This window comes from Euphorbia lathyris, chromosome 6 (assembly GCF_963576675.1).
Source record: "Euphorbia lathyris chromosome 6, ddEupLath1.1, whole genome shotgun sequence".
NCBI lineage: Eukaryota > Viridiplantae > Streptophyta > Magnoliopsida > Malpighiales > Euphorbiaceae > Euphorbia > Euphorbia lathyris.
Genome location: NC_088915.1, coordinates 16,359,144 through 16,378,251, shown reverse-complemented (window position 1 = coordinate 16,378,251; position 19,108 = coordinate 16,359,144). Strand labels below are relative to the sequence as shown.

General features: G+C 34.6%; 1 protein-coding gene across 1 annotated transcript; it reads right to left on the bottom strand.

Annotated features, from left to right (window-relative positions):
• Positions 1-3,751: 3,751 nt before the first annotated feature.
• On the bottom strand, positions 3,752-7,811 carry LOC136233516 (uncharacterized). The gene is made up of 9 exons (XM_066023192.1): positions 7,654-7,811; positions 7,469-7,555; positions 7,274-7,318; positions 7,026-7,124; positions 6,585-6,671; positions 6,185-6,277; positions 5,734-5,806; positions 5,416-5,647; positions 3,752-5,203 (listed from the first exon to the last, which is right to left on the bottom strand). Exons 1-9 carry the CDS (start codon positions 7,692-7,694, stop codon positions 5,094-5,096), a joined length of 867 nt encoding a protein of 288 aa, XP_065879264.1. The 5' UTR covers positions 7,695-7,811; the 3' UTR covers positions 3,752-5,093.
• Between the last annotated feature and the right edge of the window lie 11,297 nt (positions 7,812-19,108).

Below are 19,108 nucleotides of genomic sequence, written 5' to 3'. Positions count from 1 at the left end.
TAAATTATAAAAAAATAGTAATAAAAGGTCAATATTTTTGTTTATCATTTTATACAAATAATTATTAACAATTAGTTAAGTTTTACTAAGGGTTAAGGTGAAAAAATACCCCTAATATTTTGGGTCAGAAGCAATTTTACCCCTAACGTCTAAAATGGTGCAATTTTACCCCTAACGTTGGAAGTTAAGAGCAATTTTAACCCTAACGTTAATAAATTGGGTCAATTTAAGAAATAATTCATCAAATTGTCTTCTCGGTCATGAATCTTGTTATCTACACTTCATACGTGTGTCATTTTATCAGTAACAAATCACAAACATTTGTTGGGATGTGAAAAAAAATAAAAAAAAAAATATATATATATACTATCTTTTTTGTACAAATTAGATAAAAAAAATTCAAAAAATCCACCGAATTTATAAATATTAATCTTAAATTCTATTATTAAATTATAAAAAACATGAAATCATTTTTTTAGAACGAATTGTTATGCAATTGGTGCAGAATAATGAACAAAAATATGTGTTTTATAATACTGTCTGAAATTGACCCAATTTATCAACGTTAGGAGTAAAATTGCTCCTGGCTTCCAACGTTAGAGGTAAAATTGCACAATTTTAGACATTAAGGGTAAAATTGCTTCTGACCCAAAACGCTAGCGGGTATATTTACACCTTAACCCTTTTACTAAACAGACTTAGGTGTTGTTTGATAAAACTGAAAATTAAGTGCTGAAAAAATAAGTACTGAATTTTAAGTGCTGAATATTATAAGTGCTGAACTTATTGAATGATTTAATTTTTAAAAATGTATGAGTTGATAATGTTTAGCTTAAAATGATAAGTTAAATATTTTGACTTATCAAAATAAGTGGTTTTTAACTTAATTAACTAATTTAAGTGGAGGAAAAACAATGGTTATCAAACGCACTTAAATTAAATAAGTGCTTAACATTTTAATTTAAACAATTAAATGCTTTATCAAACAAGGCCTTACACAACTAATAACAAACAACTAATAAATTCAACTAATCAAACAACGGCTCATATAATAAGTTGATAGCTAACAACTAACTCCATTTAACGAATATGATATATAGTTTCTCTATGTGATATCAAAAAAGTAATATCTTCAAACCGAAAAACTAAACAGAACTATGATTATTCGGTTTGGTTCATCCTACAATTTTATGATTATTTATCTGGGATAAAACTAAATTTAACCCTCATGTTTTAAGGGAAATGCAGATTTAATATTAACATATGAAATGGTATAAATTTAGCCCTAACGTTTTCAAGTAAGACCAATTTTAGTCTTATTTTATCGAAAATTCGAAAAAAACTGGTTTTAACTGGTATTTAATTGTCACTTCAAACCTTCTAAATATCAATTAAATCTAAAATATTTAGTTTATTACTAAAAAAATTACAAATTTTTTTGTTAAAATGCTAAAAACTAAATCTACTACCTATAAGTTAATTAAAAAAATTCCAAACCCTCTAAAATATTTACAATATTAATAAGTTACATAAAACCAACAAAAAAATATACGAAACTGCTTCAATTTATCGACAAACTTGTTTGTGTCACGAACCAATTGAACTAAAAGTTTAAGGTGGTAGTTAAGGCGCAATAATATTTTTTATATTAATCTCGGGATAAGGTATCAAAATAGGCCTAAGGTTTTTGGAGAAGTACCAATTTAGGTTCTATGTCCGAAATAGTACCAATATAGGCTTAACGTTTACAGCATAGCATCAATTTATGACTTACTAACAGAACGTGACATGTCATCCGTTAAATCTTTCAACCCAGCGCTACGTCACATAAAATACCAAAATAGGCCTAAGGTTTGTAAAAAGTATCAATTTAGGTCCTACGTATAAAATAGCATCAATATAGGCTTAACGTTTATAAAATAATACAAATTTAGGCTTAACGTTTATAAAATATATCCAATTTAAACTAAACTTCACAATTAATCATATCATATTCTTCCTCTTTATTTAATTCTATTTTGTATTTATTATAATACAACTAATCAGTATTCTTACTCATTGAAACTTTATATTAACATTGCTTTAAAATGAAACGACGAATTTGTACAGACTAATTTTATTTACTATTTGACTGGTTTTTTCATCATGAAACCTAAATTTCATGGCCTGTTTTAACCGATAAAAAGAATTTTTCTAATTCACAAAAATACTAGATTAAGGTAGCACTAGTCTTTTTGGTAGAGTTATATAGACTTCTTCCAACAAATAGCCATGAAGAAAAGCATTATTTATATCATACTGGTATAGTTTTCAATTTTGAATTGATGTTATAGCTAAAAACTAACGTCATGGAATTTAGGTATCATGAAATCATTGATGAACCAGTCACAATGTAAAGTAAAATGAATCTGCAGAAATTGGTCATTTTACTTTAAAGCAATGTCGATATAATGTTTTAATGAGCAAGAATACCGATGATTATAATACATAAGAAAGTAGAACTAAATAAAGAAATACCATATATTAACTTAAATAGAGAAAGAATATAATATGTTTAATTGTGACGTTTAGTGACGTTTAGCTTAAATTGGATATATTTTGTATATGTTAAGCCTAAATTCGTATTGTTTTGTAAACTTTAAGCATATATTGGTGTTATTTTTATGCGTGAGACCTAAATTGATACTTTCTACAAATCTTGAACCTATTTTGGTACCTTATGTGAAGTGGTACTGAATTGGCACACTTAACGGATGACGTGTCACATTCTGTTGGTGAGTCCTAAATTGATACTATATTGTAAACATTAAGACTATATTGATGCTATTTTGGACGTGGAGCCTAAATTGGTACTTCTCCAAAAACCTTAAACCTATTTTGGTACATTATCCGTTAATTATTTCCATATGATCATCCAAGTATCAGGCTGATATCATAAAAGTTAATTTCTTAAGGTTTAATACATCATTTATCCCGTGAAGTTGTCCAAAAAGCTTTATTGACCTCCTGAACTTACATAAAATATTCAATTAGCCGTCTAATGCGTAAAATATAATCAATTAATCACTTAATCGCAAATAAAGTAAGTTAAATATGAAATATATATTGCATGCGTCTAAAAAAAAGTGAAATGACCAAGATCGGGGTACGCTATCCTAATACTAGAGAAGACAAGTTTTACAGTTAAGCAAGTAAGAACTTCTTTTTTAATCTATTGTGTAATAACATTCTAAGATGCTTGCAACACATCTTCTACACGAGGTCTTATGTTAAGTACTGAGTCTTCCACGTCATTTGAAAGACCCCCAGTTCATATTTGGACATATGTATATAGCCCCACTTAATATTTAATATAATATGTATGGATCCATATTACACATGGTAAAATATATATAGGAGATCATCGATTTGACATGAAAAACCGGATGCTCCTAATAATTTCCCCTTCCACATGCAACTTACCTTTCTGTAACCAAATGATTAATTGATTACATTTTACATAAGTTCAGAAAACATTACATTTTATGCAAGTTGAAAGAGCTACCAAAACACTTAATTCAAGAGGCAATCAAGTTTTTTAGACAAATTTCAAGGAGCAAATGATGTATTAAAATCATTTCGTAATAACAAAATCATTCAGCTTTACATTTGATTTCTCCTATAATCGTTTTACCCAGATTTCAACAATAATAATCACTACAATATACACGTAGATAACCCGTGCACCACATCTTTTTGTATGGATTAAAAAAAAATAAAAAAAAATACATATATCCACCAAATCCAACCAAGTCAATTTCATCCATCCTCTCCCATGAAGGACCAAATATGTAATAACAAAAAAGTAAGTTGCAAGCAGAACACAAGATGTGTTGCACGCGCCTTTTAAGTTTGTTTCAACTGAAGTTTCTAAACTTGTTCCGGCCTATATATTATATACCAATAAATACACATATATATGTCATAGTGAAGTACTTTGGTGGGCCTTGATAAGGAAAGGCATTTCGCGGAAATATATTGACATCATAAAGGACATGTATGAGGGAGTATGCACGAGTGTACGTACTAGTGTTGGGAAGACTGAAGAGTTTCCTATTACGATTGGAGTGCATCAAGGTTCCGCACTAAGCCCATTTCTTTTTGCCATCGTTATGGATGAACTAACAAGTTCACTTCAAGATGGTATACCATGGTGCATGCTGTTTGCAGATGATATTGTATTGGTTGAGGAGACGAAAGAAGGAGTGGAGATGAAGTTGAAACTATGGAGGCAAACTCTAGAATCTAGAGGCTTTAAGTTGAGTCGAAGTAAGACAGAATATTTGGAGTGTAAGTTTAGCGGCCGTAGGAGTAGGGAGGCAGGGACAATCATCCTAGATGGGAGAGTTGTTCAGGCCTCGGATTGCTTCTGGTATTTAGGATCTATTATCCAAACGGATGGAGAAGTAGATGGAGATGTTGCTCATAGGATTAAAGCTGGTTGGTCGAAGTGGAAGAGTGCTACGGGTTTCCTTTGTGATCCCGGCATGCCTAATAGATTGAAGGGAAAATTCTACCGGACGGCAATTAGACCAGCATTGTTATATGGTACGGAGTGTTGGGCAGTGAAACACTGCCACATCCATAAGATGTCGGTGGCGGAGATGCGTATGTTAAGATGGATGTGTGGTCACACGGTGCGTAATGAAATAATTAGGACAAAAGTAGGGGTCACATCTATTGAGAATAAAATGAGAGAAAACCGACTAAGGTGGTTTGGCCATGTGAGACGTAGAGCGCTTGATGCGCCGGTTAGGAGAACCGAAGAGTGGCAAAGGGATGTAGTGGTGAGGGGTAGGGGAAGACCTAAGCAAACTTGGAGGAGGGTGATCGAGAGTGATATGAGTTTATTGAGAATTGAGGAAAATATGGTAGTGGATAGGACGGAGTGGAGGGAGCGAATCTGTGTCGCTGACACGACTTGATTTTCACGGTTTTATATGATGGTTCATGTTAGCCGACCCCGAATCATTTCGGGACTAAGGCTTTGTTGTTGTTGTTGTTGTAGTGAAGTTTCTAATCTTGTTCTGGCCTAGTCAGGCTGCCCAATTTGATTAAACCCATATTACTCCTGCTTCAGTCCATGGCGGACGACCAACACGATATCCATTGGCAGGATGAAATTTCTCACCAGCCGGGCAAAATATACAACCATGGTTAAATCCTGCATCAAGTGCATAATCAATGTGAGAATTCACATTAAAAAAAAACAGAGCATATAATTTTTACTTGACGCTATGGAATTTAAACTCATCTATTAACTGCAAACTGATGAATATGTAACCAAGAGACTTAATTTGCAAATTATATATTGAAATCCAACAGAATTAACAATTAAACAAAACAAATGCAGCAAAGTATAATATGCACAATTACCAGGATCATCACTAGGCTCGAATGTACAACAGTAAATTGCATCCCATTTCGATGAATAATCTCTTTGCAACAATTCAGCAAACAAGTGTTTTGGAGAGACATCACTGCAGTCAGCATTCTTGGGTTTAGCAATGAAGCTGACATGACACCATTCTTGACTTCTCTTATATTCAGGGTGAATTAACATCGAACGTTGTGCATTGAAGACTTCTAAAATTTCGAAGTCAGCATCCTACACAACAAGTGTAAATTAGAAATACTGCAGCACAAGTCATGATTTGGTTAAAATAAATATGAAAGAGAGACCAAATGAGAAACCTGGCTCTTTTCATAAAATTCCAAAGCTTTCTTTGCATACATAAGATCCACAGACTTGATGACTTCCATTAATCTGATTTGCTCAAATCATGTTCAAAATTAGTGTTATAGTCGTACTAATAGCTGAACAGAAGCTAGCAATAACTAAAAAAAATTATTTATCATGAAAATATTAAGTAAAGATTGAAGCTTAGGATTTATTTGATGCTACAAGTCATAATTTCTTCTTTTCTATACCACTTGTGAAGGCAAAACAAACAGATGAATCTTTTGCAGGAATCTTTCAGACTTATCTATCAACTAATCATAATTTGGTTTGTTCTCGAGCAATAGTATTTGACTCGCTAATATACCAGATCAACTACTACGTTCAATCACAAAGGTTGAGAGAGGCCAAAATTCAAAACTCTGACAATTAATAAATCAATTAATTATAAATTAGAAACTTTACCTAGCGTCAACTACTTTGTTCTTGAACCTATAGAATGGAAAAGGCTCGACTCTATCCATCTTTCCTTCATTGGCAGCAATCGATCTTTGCCACCTTTAATTGCAGAACAAACAAAATGAAAAGCAGACTAATGATAAACATGTAATACGAAAGCTTTTCGGAACACAGCAATAAGGAAAAAAAAAACCTACAACCAAGTCACGCTAGAAGTGACAACAACAACGTCGAATTGACATGAATTAATGATACCTTGTGCAGTAATTTTTCACAATGTATCAATCAATATTATTAACTAATCAGGATTTCATCTGTAATCAGACCGTGGTATTTGATTCACCAAAAATCCAAACCCTTACCCTAAGAATAGGTGAAGCAATTAGTTATAAATTAGAAACGTTACATAATGTTTAAGTCCTTCTCGACTCTCTTAGTCTTGACTTGGTGACGCTTGGAGCCTCCTTGAGAGGCATCAGTTCCCCTCTGCATCCTGTAATTGCAGAACAAACCAAATGAAAAGCACAAACTAATGATAAACATGTAATGCGGAAGCTTTTCAGAACACTTCAATAAGAAGGAAACATCAAACCCTACAACCAAGTCATACTAAAAATCACAACAACAAGGTCTGTTTGACATGAATTCATAAAATCTTGTGCAGTAGTTTATCATCTAAGAATAGGTGAAGCACTTAATTATCATCTAATTATGATTTGGTTTGTTACCAGAACATGGTATTTGACTCGCAAAACATAACAGATCAACTACTTGGTTCAATCACATAACTTGAAATAGACAAAGCGTTGAATCATTGAAGCAATTAATTATAAATTAGAAACTTCACCTAGAGACACGCTTCTTCTTGACTCTCTTACACTTGATTTGGTGATGCTCGGAGCCTCCAGCCATCTCTCCTTGAGAGGCATCAATTCCCCTTTGCACCCTTTAATTGCAGAACAAAAGACAACCAAGTCATGCTAAAACTCACAACAACAATGTCTAATGGACATGAATTCATGAAACATTTGATTAGCAAAAAATCCAAACCCTAGGAATAAGGTGGAGCAATTAGTTATAAATTAGAAACTTCACCAAGGGAGACGCTCCTTCTTTACTCTCTTACGCTTGACTTGGGAACTAAGAAGAAAACATCAAACGAAATGAAATGAAAAGCACAGACTAATGATATTTGACTCGCAAAATATAACAGATCAACTACTTCGTTCAATCACAAAAGTTGAAATTGAGAAAAATTCGAAACCCTAAGAATCGGTGTAGAAACTTTACCTAGAGTCTCGCAGCTTCTTGTTGACTCTCTTACGCTTGATTCTTCCACTAATCTCTCCTTGTGAGGAATCAGCCCCTCTTTCCATACTTTAATTACAGAAAAATCCAAGTGAGAATAAAAAAACACAAATATTTTAGATTAACAATAAACAGACATGTAAGATAATGAAAGCTTTTCAACATACAGTTCATACGATTTCGGTTCTTCAGATACAGCTCCTTCCATCGATCCCTAATTTCGATAACGAACGGTATTCTCCTGCTAGGGTTTTAACTATCGATTACGTCAACTAGCTAAATAAAAGTTTAATCCCTTCCCAAAACTTTGTCAGGGGAAAAAGGATGGAAATGAAGATTATTTTTTATTAAAAAGTTTTTATTACTTCAGTTTAATTCGGTTTTGGAGGTTAAAATATAGAATTAATATGAATAAAATATTAACTTTCATTTATTTGCTTTCAATAAAAAAACGCTCAAATTTATATTTAATTACTTTCATTAATTTTCACTAACTTTTTTTTTTGAATCATTAATTTCCAAAAACTTCTTCGCAAACAAAGGACAAAATAAATCGAATATATATATATAAACTTTCAATGAATATTTTTTTAAATTTTAATTATTACTATAAATTATTCAAACATTTAATATATATTATTTTAAAAAATAAATAAATAAAATGGGAAACATGAAAGACGAAAAAAATTATAAAAATACGAAAAAAAGAAAAAGAGGTGGAAAACAGTAAAAACATTAAAAACACAAAAACACAAGAAAAAATGAAATAATAATGGAAAATTATGAAAACATGAAAAACATATAAACGGGATAACACAAAAAACACGCAAAATATGAAAACACACAAAAAAAAATGTGCAAACGGTAACACACAAAAAAATAATGTAGAGAAGTAGAAAGCTGTGAAAACGCAAAAATATGAAAAAATGTAGAAAAAACCCATGAAAACAAGATAATGCAAAAAACACAAAAAACATAAAAAAAATATGGAAAAAATGAAAATGCAAAAAACGTTAAAAACACGAAAACCTGAAAAATGTGAAAAAAAGCAAAAAAAAAACGTGAAAATTGTTAAAAACACGAAAACATGTAAATACGGGAAATACCATTTTTATGGAGTTAAGGGGGTAAATAGGACATTCGATGAGTTGAAGAGGTAAAATGACCAATTTCGACAACTTAAGGGGGCTGGAGGAGCATTAGGCCTTTAATAATTTCATTACTTATAATATTCAACACTTAAAATTAAATACTTATTTTTTCAGCACTTAATTTTCAGTTTTATCAAACGACACTTAAGTGTGAGTTGTAGAGCCAACGTACCATAGAATGTGGTTATACTTGTCTATATATTGGTTTAGGCTGAATCCCTTGTCTTCAAAGAATTCTTTATCTGTTAGGATTCCTTCTCATGTTAGGAGTCTAGTTCTAGGAGAAATCCTCCATGGTAGGAAGTCTTTAACCTAGCTGCATGGGGGCTCCTTTTTAGGAAAGAGACGTTTCATGAAAGCTTCTTTAGTAGATCCGAAAGTCCAAATTAGGACACGTGGTGGTAGATCTGAAGGCTTCTAAGGTGCAATGTATTTGATTCATTTTGTACAATATCATATGCCTCCCTCTCTCTTCTGAACTCTTGTAGGGTGCAATATACGTGGGAAAAGTGAAGTGGCTTCTTCGGCCTTCAGCTTTCCCCTGGTTGCCTCTGTTTTAGTCATGACTCCCTTTCTTTTGACATGTGTCATTCGTGTTTTTCTCGTGAATTTATTTTTGCATAAACATATGTTGTCCATGTGTCTTGCATTAACTAGCTTTGTTATCCGTGCGGGTAGTGTTTTTTGAACTGACGCCTGTTTTTAATGATTATGATCATTTATTCTTGGCATTGTAAACTTCCTGAATGAGTTTGACATTTACCGTTATCCCATAATGGTTGGCTAAAATAAAGGGATGTAGGGAAATTAACTTTAAGATTATTAGGTAATTTAATTTTGTGCACGTTGTATGAAAAAATTAATTATATTCATGGACTGAATATAAAGGATTTTCGGTTATCTCTTATGATACAAAAAGTCCTTTGGATAAATTGTGACGGAAGAATGAAACCACGACCACGTATTATTGATCATGAATCAATTACGCTGAGGGAAGATCGACTCTAGTATTTTAGAGGTTATAGGTAGCTTTCATACTATATATTTTTACAAATTTAAATTTAATATATATATAATTTAATTATTATTTTACTAGGCCGAAAATAATCAGATAATCAAACTTTTGTGATAATTTGTAAAGAACAAATCAATTAACAACTATATTATTATGAGAGATAATGTATTTAGCCCCCACGCACAATAGAATGCAATCTTAAACCTAAAATTTATTAGACGGTGCAATTTCAAACCCCATTAAAGGTAAAAAAGATTTCTAATATGTGCAATTTCATTTTTTTGTACCACCTTAAAAGGCTTGAAATCCCACATTTTCTTGCTAATGAAAAAAAAATCATTATTTATCCATTATAAGAAATTATAATAAATATATTAGGAAGATTTAGAAATAACTAATTTGTCTAAAATTCTTCTCAAATTTGGAAGTTTACCTTTTTAATATGTCGATCTGTTGCATTAATCACACTAAATAAAATAATTTTATAACCACAGTTTTGTTTCTACTGTGGAATAATTGGGCATGTAGATAAATTCTGTATACAACTTTTCGACAACAACACAGGCACAGTAGAGAGACGGTTTGACAGTAGCCTACGTGCAGTCAACAGAAGGGAAGGAATACAGATTGGAAGAGAATGGCTACGTGATACAAAAGAGGAGAGCAAACGACTAGACACTAACGAGAACCTGCAAGAGGGTTCAGCTATGTTTCAGGAAGCTAATGATAATCTTACAGAAGAAGAGGAGAACCTAATCCTGGACCCCAAACGACAACGAACGGGGACTAGTTTCAGGGGTGTTGATTCAAGCTGTATCGGTCAGCCAAAAAACGGAGGAGAAGCGGGACCTAGAAACCAGGCCCGATAGGGACCGTGAGTATATTGAACTGGAACTGTCGGGGGCTGGCCAACCCTCGAACGGTTAGAGTCCTACGGGACTTGGTGCCGGCCCATAAACCAGTGTTTCTATTCATCATAGAAACTATGGCTATTGAAGAAAGAGTTGTGGAAATTGGGAATAAGCTGGGTTTTGACGGACATATAGTTGTGGACAGACAGGGACATGAAGGAGGATTAGCGCTTTTATGGCGCAACATTGCATCGGTAACACTAAACAGCACATCTCAGAACCATATAGATGTCATGGTCTCAATCAATCACCTAGAACCTTGGCGGCTGACGGGTTTTTATGGCCTCCCAGAGAGAAGCAGAAGGCAAGAATCATGGGACATGTTCCGCGCTTTGAAAGAAACATCGAATATGCCATGGTGCTGCATTGGTGACTTCAACGACTTACTGGCCAGGAGGAGAAAAAAGGAGGAAACAGACATCCGAATTGGCTAATACATGGATTCCAATCAGCTATCGACGATTGCAGGCTGACGAGTCTAAGAATGCGGGGACACCGCTTTACATGGGAAGTAAGCAGGGGATCAACGAAGTGGATTGAAGAGCGTTTTGACAGAGCTCTGGTAAATTCAAAATGGAAGGAGCAGTTCCAAAATTCGGTTCTGAAAAATCTGATCACGGTTTGCTCAGATCATTCAGCTCTCCTATTGGAATTTAAGGCGTGGATAAAGACTCAAAGAGTGAAGCGGTTCCGATTTGAGAACTTTTGGCTCAAGGAAGAGGGATGTGGCGAGGTAGTTCAGCAGAGCTGGTCGGCTAGCGAAGCAGGAAATATTGTGCAGAAAATTGAAAGATGCTCGGAGGCGTTGAAATGGTGGAGCGAGACCTTGGAATCAAATTTTAACACGCTTCTCAAAGACCTGCGATGCGAGTTGAGCCGTCTCTAGGGATTAACAGATCAGTACAGTGTGGCATTATACAACACGATATCAGAAAAGTACAGCTATACTCTCTAAAAATAGACGGAATTTTGGAGTCAGCGTGTAAAACTCTTCTGGTTGCGTGACGGTGACTCGAACACCAAGTATTTCCACTCACAAGCTTCAGCAAGAAAGCAGAATAACTCAATTATGGCATTGAAAAATAATCAGGGGGAGTGGCAGAGTTGGGGAGAAGGTTTGGAGGAGCAGTTGATCGGGTTTTTTGAGAACATTTTTACGAGTGCTGAGGGCCAGTTCGATGGAGTTTTAACCCGGGTCAGGGCACGGATCACCGCTGCAGATTTACAAGTGCTGGACACACAATTTAGTACGGAAGAAGTGAAGAATGTTTGCTTTGAGATGCATCCAGACAAGAGCCCAAGGCCGGATGGTTTAAACCCCGCCTTCTATCAGCATTTCTGGAGCATAGTGGGACCAGATGTTACGGCAACGTGTCTAGCAATTTTAAACACTACAACAATACCTCCAAAATTGAACGATACATCTATTGTGCTTATACCAAAAAAGAAAGATGTTGAAGTAGTAACGGACTTGAGGCCCATATCTCTTTGCAATGTCTTGTTCAAGATTGTCTCCAAAATGCTAGCACATCGCCTCAAACAAGTGTTACCATCAATTATATTAGAACACCAAAGCGCTTTCATTCCAGGGAGGTTGATTACCGATAACATCATAATAGCATATGAGGCAATCCACAAATTGAAGAGCTTCCGTCAGGGGAGACACGGATTGGCGGCACTCAAATTAGATATGAGCAAAGCCTATGACAGAGTCGAATGGGGGTTCCTGAGAGCTATGCTACAGACTATCGGTTTTCCGACTCAATGGGTGGAATGGTTAATGATGGGGGTGACCACAGTCAGATACATGATTACATACAGAGGGAGAGAGATCGGACCGATTACACCGTTAAGAGGGCTACGAAAAGGTGATCCGCTATCCCCTTTTCTATTTGTAATTGTTGCGGAAGGTTTATCAGCATTACTAGCAGCCGAAGAACGCGCTGGACGTATTCATGGCTGCCAAATAGCACGCACAGCACCACAAGTCTCTCACCTTTTTTTCGTGAACGACTGCATGCTTTTCTTTAGAGCCAACCATATTAAAGCGGTCATAATCCAGGCATGTCTGGAAACGTACGAAAAAGCGTCTGGCCAAAAAGTAAACTTCCAAAAGTCCGCAATCCAGTTTAGTAAGAACACCTAAACGGAACTGCGAGAACAAGTTGTGAGAGTGTTGGGAGTTCAAGAGGTCAGTGAGCTTGGAATATATCTGGGGGCACCAATAGCAGTGTGAAGGAGCAAGGTTCACACATTTAGTTATCTCAGAGACAAAATTAGAAACAGGATTGAAAATTGGAAGGAAAAATTTCTCTCACGCGCGGGAAAGGAAGTACTGATCAAATCTGTCATTCAGGCCATACCGACATTTATCATGAGCGTGTTCTCCATGCCGGATCAGTTCTGTGCGGACATCAACAATATGATAAGCAGATTTTGGTGGAAGAGTTCAAACAGTTCGAGCAGGGGCATTTTTTGGATCAATTGGAAACAAATGTGTAAACAGAAAATGGAGGGAGGAATGGGGTTCCGAGATTTGTGGTGCTTTAACTTAGCACTTTTAGCAAAGCAAGGATGGAGGATCTTGATCAATCCGACATCTTTAGTGGCACGAGTACTACAAGCGAGATATTTCCCCTCGAGTCAATTCCTGGTTGCTGAAGTGGGACGGAACCCGTCCTATGTATGGAGAAGTATCCTGCGGGGCAGAGATGTTTTAATCAAATGTTTGAGGAAGAAAATAGGAAACAGAGTATCAACGTCGACTTGGTCTGACCCATGGCTTCCGGACCCGAAAAATCCGTTTCCTGAAAGCATTGCTGATCTGACCAGGGGAACTAATACGATCCGAACTTTGCTGGACGAGGAAGGGCGTTGGAGGGCAGATGTGCTGGCATCAACGTTTATTGAACGTGATCGTCGACTAATTGGATCAATTCCTATCAGTGATTTAACGCGAAGGGATGAATGGAACTGGTTTTGGGAGAAGAATGGCGTTTATTCGGTCCGGAGTGGATACAAGTTAGCAAACGCCAACCATGAAGATGTAGTGTCTATACAGAACATAAATTGGAAAGCTTTGTAGAAGATAGAGGTGGCACCAAAAGTGAAGAATTTCTTCTGGAGATTGATTTCAGGTTGTCTTCCCACAATGGCTAACTTAGAATGGAGACACAGTACTTTGGCAAACTTCTGTCCAGTTTGCAAACAATCGAAGGAAGACGAAAAATATGCCTTTCTCAGATGTAATACAGCAGCCGAGGCTTGGCAGATTGTGTGTGGAGATAATCGGATGACACAGGTTGATTCAATCATGACCTGGATCGTGACAATTCTGAACAGGAATGGAAGTGGGGAATTAGCCGAGACAGCGTGGCTGCTATGGGGACTATGGAAAAACCGCAATCAAGCTGTCTGACTAGGCAGCACGGTACAGGCAGAAGGACTGGTATGGGAGACGATGAGGGATATGGAAACTTGGAGGAGCAATGCAGGCCACGGTCGAACACAAATACGGGGAGGGCTTCGACGAATAGAAAAATGGCGGAAACCACCGATGGGCGTTGTTGCTTGCAACGTGGACGCATAAGTTTTTGCTGATGAAGGATACTGTGCGTATGGATTCCTAATCTGATCCGCAGAGGGCCTTTGCATCTATGCGTGTCATGCCGCAGTGGAGGGTCTATACGAACCAATCCTAGCAGAAGCCATTGCAATCAAGGAAGTGCTGTCATGGTTGAAAACACAGAATATGGGAAATGTAGAGGTCCGTTCCGACTATCTTTCGGTCGTTCAGGCAATTAATAAGTCTGCTTTTAGCCTCTCTTACTTAGGAGATATTATTTCAATTTGTTCTTCTTTATTACGAGACCTTGTTAATGTCTCTATTATTTTTGTGAATCGTTCAGCGAATACGGCAGCTCATGGTCTAGCCTGGGCTGTTGCATCAGTGTCTGTTCGCGGAGAGTGACATGGACCACCTCCTTTTCTTTTCTTTCAGATTTTAGTTAATAAAGCATTCTTTGATTCAAAAAAAAATAATAATTTTATAAATCTCATTCTTATAAATAATTTTTCCTACTTTAAATATAAATATTATCCTCTTTTTATAGCAAGAATGGTCATGTATATCACTCATAAAAATAAAATCCATTATATATTGAAATAAGGAAAAAGGAAGAATAAGAAATTTGGATATATATTTTCAGTTTTCATTAATATATATATTATTTACAATTGTATAATAGAGAAAGATTAAAATTATATTTTTGACATCAATTCTTCAAAAATTATTGATCTTGTATAATTTATCTCAAAATACTGAATTAGACTTTTCAATTATTAACTTAATTATAGGGAGATAATGACAAATTTGACCCTAAAGTTTTTGGTCAAGTGAAGATTTAACCATAACATACGAAATGGTCTAAATTTAACCCTTGCATTTTCAAGTAAGATCAATTTTTATCATATATTACAGAAAATTTAGAAATGTTAGTTTTACTGTTATTTAACTGTCACATATAGGATCTTCAAAATATCAATTATGTTTAAAATATTTAATTTGTTACTAACACATTATAAAAAAAAACTGTTAAAATGCTACTCCTTCCATTCCCCTGTATAAGTCATTCTAGAGTATTTCACACAAATTAAGAAATATATTTGGGGAAAAAACTAATTTACTAGAATGACTTATATAAGGGAATGGAGAGAGTAACAATTAAGTCTGTCGTAATTTTTTTGTTAAAGTTTTTAAAATGTTTATTGTGTTATTAATATACTTACAAATAGCCAACAAAAAAATGCATTGAAATTTTTCAATTTATATTCCACTGTTTCATATTTTCGATTTTGGAACACAAAATTCAAACCTACCAATTAGCACAATCATTAAAATTCTTCAACATAATATCTACTTGGTGTGTCCAAACATAAAACATTGTAAATAAAGTAGTTGATACTAAAATAACAAAATTCAACTGTATATAATAATAATAATAAAATAAATCTTCAAACTAATTAATAAGTTTAAAAATTAGCTCATAGTGCTAGTTAACAATAGGAATACACATGCCCTTCACCGCATCAAAAGCAACGCGACCAAATCCAGATTTTCCCCAACCCATACCATAATTATCCATAAATTCCCAAAATCCTTTCATCTTTCCGGTACGGGTGCTTCTCCATTTTTTATACCCCGTTATAGTCACGGCATGAGTACACGCCGTTCCATCAGGGTGTGTTTGAATTTCACCTCTCTTTGTATGTAGAGAACGCTCCTCATGAGATGATCGTATATCGAACCAGGCAACAAACGGACCGTCCTTCCTCAAACATATAATAAGATAGTTAATACAATTTTCACTTTTACCATCATATGTTATGATGCCAATGATAGCATCGTTCAGTCTGTGCCGCTCCCACCCCTGCTAATAGACCATGTTTGATTAACTTTCAAATGAAAAAAAAACTTTGAAATGAAAAAAATAACAAAAAAAAAATTACCTGTCTATACTCATTCGGACCTTTCGGACCTCTATATTGGTAATGACTTGCAATTGTAACTCCCCTCTCATCTTCTCCAAACACAGCTTCTTCATCTCCAACTCTAACATTAACACCCAAAAAATCTAGAATGTAATCACTACTAGGACAAGCGTCAATACCGTGCTGGATTGACAACCTTGGAGTCTTTCGACGAGGATCCACCTTCAATCGAGCAAGTCTCAATCGAGCTTCAAATGCATTGATTGTTGCATGTATCATACAAGTCTTTTCTGAAAACAAAGAAACAGAAAAAAAAAACTCAACAAATTTATACCAATTTTTATAAATAGTAGATTGTATAAAACAAAAGTTAATTACCAACTCCCTGATTTTCAGGCTTTGGGAGAATCAGGTATCTCCTAGACCTTAAAGGGATCTGATCTATCCTTTCGTCTCCTGGATAATATCTATAACCCCATACCCCATCTTTTTTCTTGAATGGAAAGTATTTTGAAGGGTTTTTTTTAATTTTTTCTAGTAGAGATCTCGTTAATCGAGACATTGTCTTGTTTGATGGTTGAGAACTTGGGAAAGAAGATGAACTCTCTTTCTATCTTCTCCTTCCTTGTTGTATGTAATTATTTTCTTTAGGGTTTTTTTTATTTCCTTTGATAGTTTTCATTTTACTATTTTCTTATAAGGAAATCAAAAAACAATTTTGAGGTAAAAAAAATTAAAAGGAAATTAGAGAGGAATCACACTAAATTATTGACTTGGTTTTGAAATTACGTGCCTAAATTATGGATTTAAAAAAAGGTAGTTTTTATTGATACCATAAATTGTTTGAGATGTATTTAAAGGTCAACAAGATTTTCTTTAAGTTTTTCCTATCTCTCTCCTTTTTATATTTTTTTTTATTTCCTTTGATAGTTTTCATTTTACAATTTTCTTATAAAGAAATTTATAGGTAATTAAAAAACAATTTCACATAATACAGTAAATATTTTGGAAGGAAATTGGAGAGGAATCACATACAGTTGACTTGCTAGTCTTACCAAAATTATTGACTTAGTTTTGAAATTAGATGCCTAGATTATGGATTTGAAAAATGTAGTTTTTGTTGATACCATAAATTGTTTGAAAAAGATCTTTATCGAAGCCCCGAGGATGAAATCCCTGGCCCCCACAACCATATTTTCCCTCGTGTATCATGAAAAACATTGTCACTTCATTATCGAAGCATATCATAGGGACCATTCTGGGCAAGTTCTAGGACGATAGAGGACGTAGACAGATCTTGACTTCTCATCATATTATATAATTATATCAATCCAATTAGGTTAGTATATGTATGTGGCACATTACTAATTGATAACATCCGGATTTATTCCTGGGGCAAAAGTGTAATAATATGGAAAGATAAAGATCATATTACACCATGTCACGCCACCTGGATCGAAGGAAGATACGCCATATAAATAAAGATACGACGGAAGAAGTGTGATATGAGAGATTCGTTAGCGTATCTCATCTTGATATATATCTACCACGGTATCATATGATATTAAACCAACCATGGGTTGAATTTAAAACACTAATTTTAATCAAATGCATGGGAATAAATGCATTAAATGATGTTAATACATCAAAATAAAACTGTCAAAACATATTCAATGCATTTAGTCTGATTAAATGTATTTGAATGAATTCTTTTTAATTTCCACATTCTAAATGTGAAAAGTTGGTACTCTTTCGGTGGTTAGGTTGTCGATCGAGGACCCCTACGAGTGGCAACCTATCAAATAAACAATCAAAATAAATTGTTAACGACGGTCAAATATAATCTTATTTGAACGGTAAGCTTATTTGACATAATTCTATTAGTCATATCATCACATCATGAAAGATATATTTGCGTGTCATTAATAATAACGATGATATATTTAACTGTTTATTTGATAGAGGTGATGTGGTATATGAGGTGAAGGTGATGTAGAGACATTTTTGTACGCTATTTGAAAAATATAAAATATATTTATTTATTTATTTAATATCGGGACATATATGACATCACGAATAAATACATAACATTTACCCAAATAAAAACGACAAAAGTCTACAAATATATTCTTTTGGATTTTATTTATAAATATGCTAGAAAGTTACATTAAAGTACCTAACAGTTACCAATAATTATAGTAATTACAATTATACTAAATTTTTTTTTTAAGAATTGCATCTTACTTTGTAAAAAAAAACAAAGTAAACATAACCTTTACCTATAAATATAATATTAGGTTGGCACCCCTAACACACTTAATCAACCCTGAATATTATTAAAAAAAAATTACAAAAGGAGAGAAAATTAAAGAAAACGAACATGTGCAACATTACAAAGATCATAAAAAACAAGAGCTTGACAAAAATGTGGTACGGATGGCCACCAATTAAGAGCAGACGTAGATTTACCAAAACAGGCAAGACGATCAACCGCTTGGTTACCTTCTCTAAAGATATGGGTGATGCGACAATTCATAGCCGAGTAATGGGATAAACAACCTAGCCAATCTTGCCTAATTTTCAATGGAACCGCTGCAGATTTGTCATTTAGCATCATAACTGCATAACTCGAATCAGATTCGATCCACAGGTTGTGCCAACCCCTTTCCCAAGCGGTTTCAATTGCAAAAATGATTGCCATCAACTCAGCAATATGTGCATATGACTCAGGGATGTGAAAGGCAAAGCAACCCATAACAAAACCCCTTCCATTTCTGAAAATTCCACCAGCGCCAGCGACACCAGGGGCACCTTCCGCGGCCCCATCTGTATTAACTTTTATCCAATCCGGCAAAGGCGGGCACCAATGTACAATCATATAATCTGGTTCCGGTGGGGGTCTAGGCCGATTTGAAGACGAGAGAGCCCACTTAGGCTCGTGAATGAGGAACAGAAGCTGACTATGAATAATTTGGATTAAGGGGAGCTCATTTTATAATATATAAATGGGGTTTTTTTGTTGTTACTATTTTGACAATAATAAAAAATACAATTA

What these genes read in the sequence shown, in the direction of transcription:
- LOC136233516 (XM_066023192.1), bottom strand. Translation starts at nt 7,694, where the DNA reads ATGGAAGGAGCTGTATCTGAAGAACCGAAATCGTATGAACT. An exon ending in GAACCGAAATCGTATGAACT is followed by an intron (nt 7,556 to 7,653) that starts GTATGTTGAAAA and finishes CTGTAATTAAAG; the next exon opens with TATGGAAAGAGGGGCTGATT. An exon ending in AAGAAGAAGCGTGTCTCTAG is followed by an intron (nt 6,672 to 7,025) that starts GTGAAGTTTCTA and finishes CTGCAATTACAG; the next exon opens with GATGCAGAGGGGAACTGATG.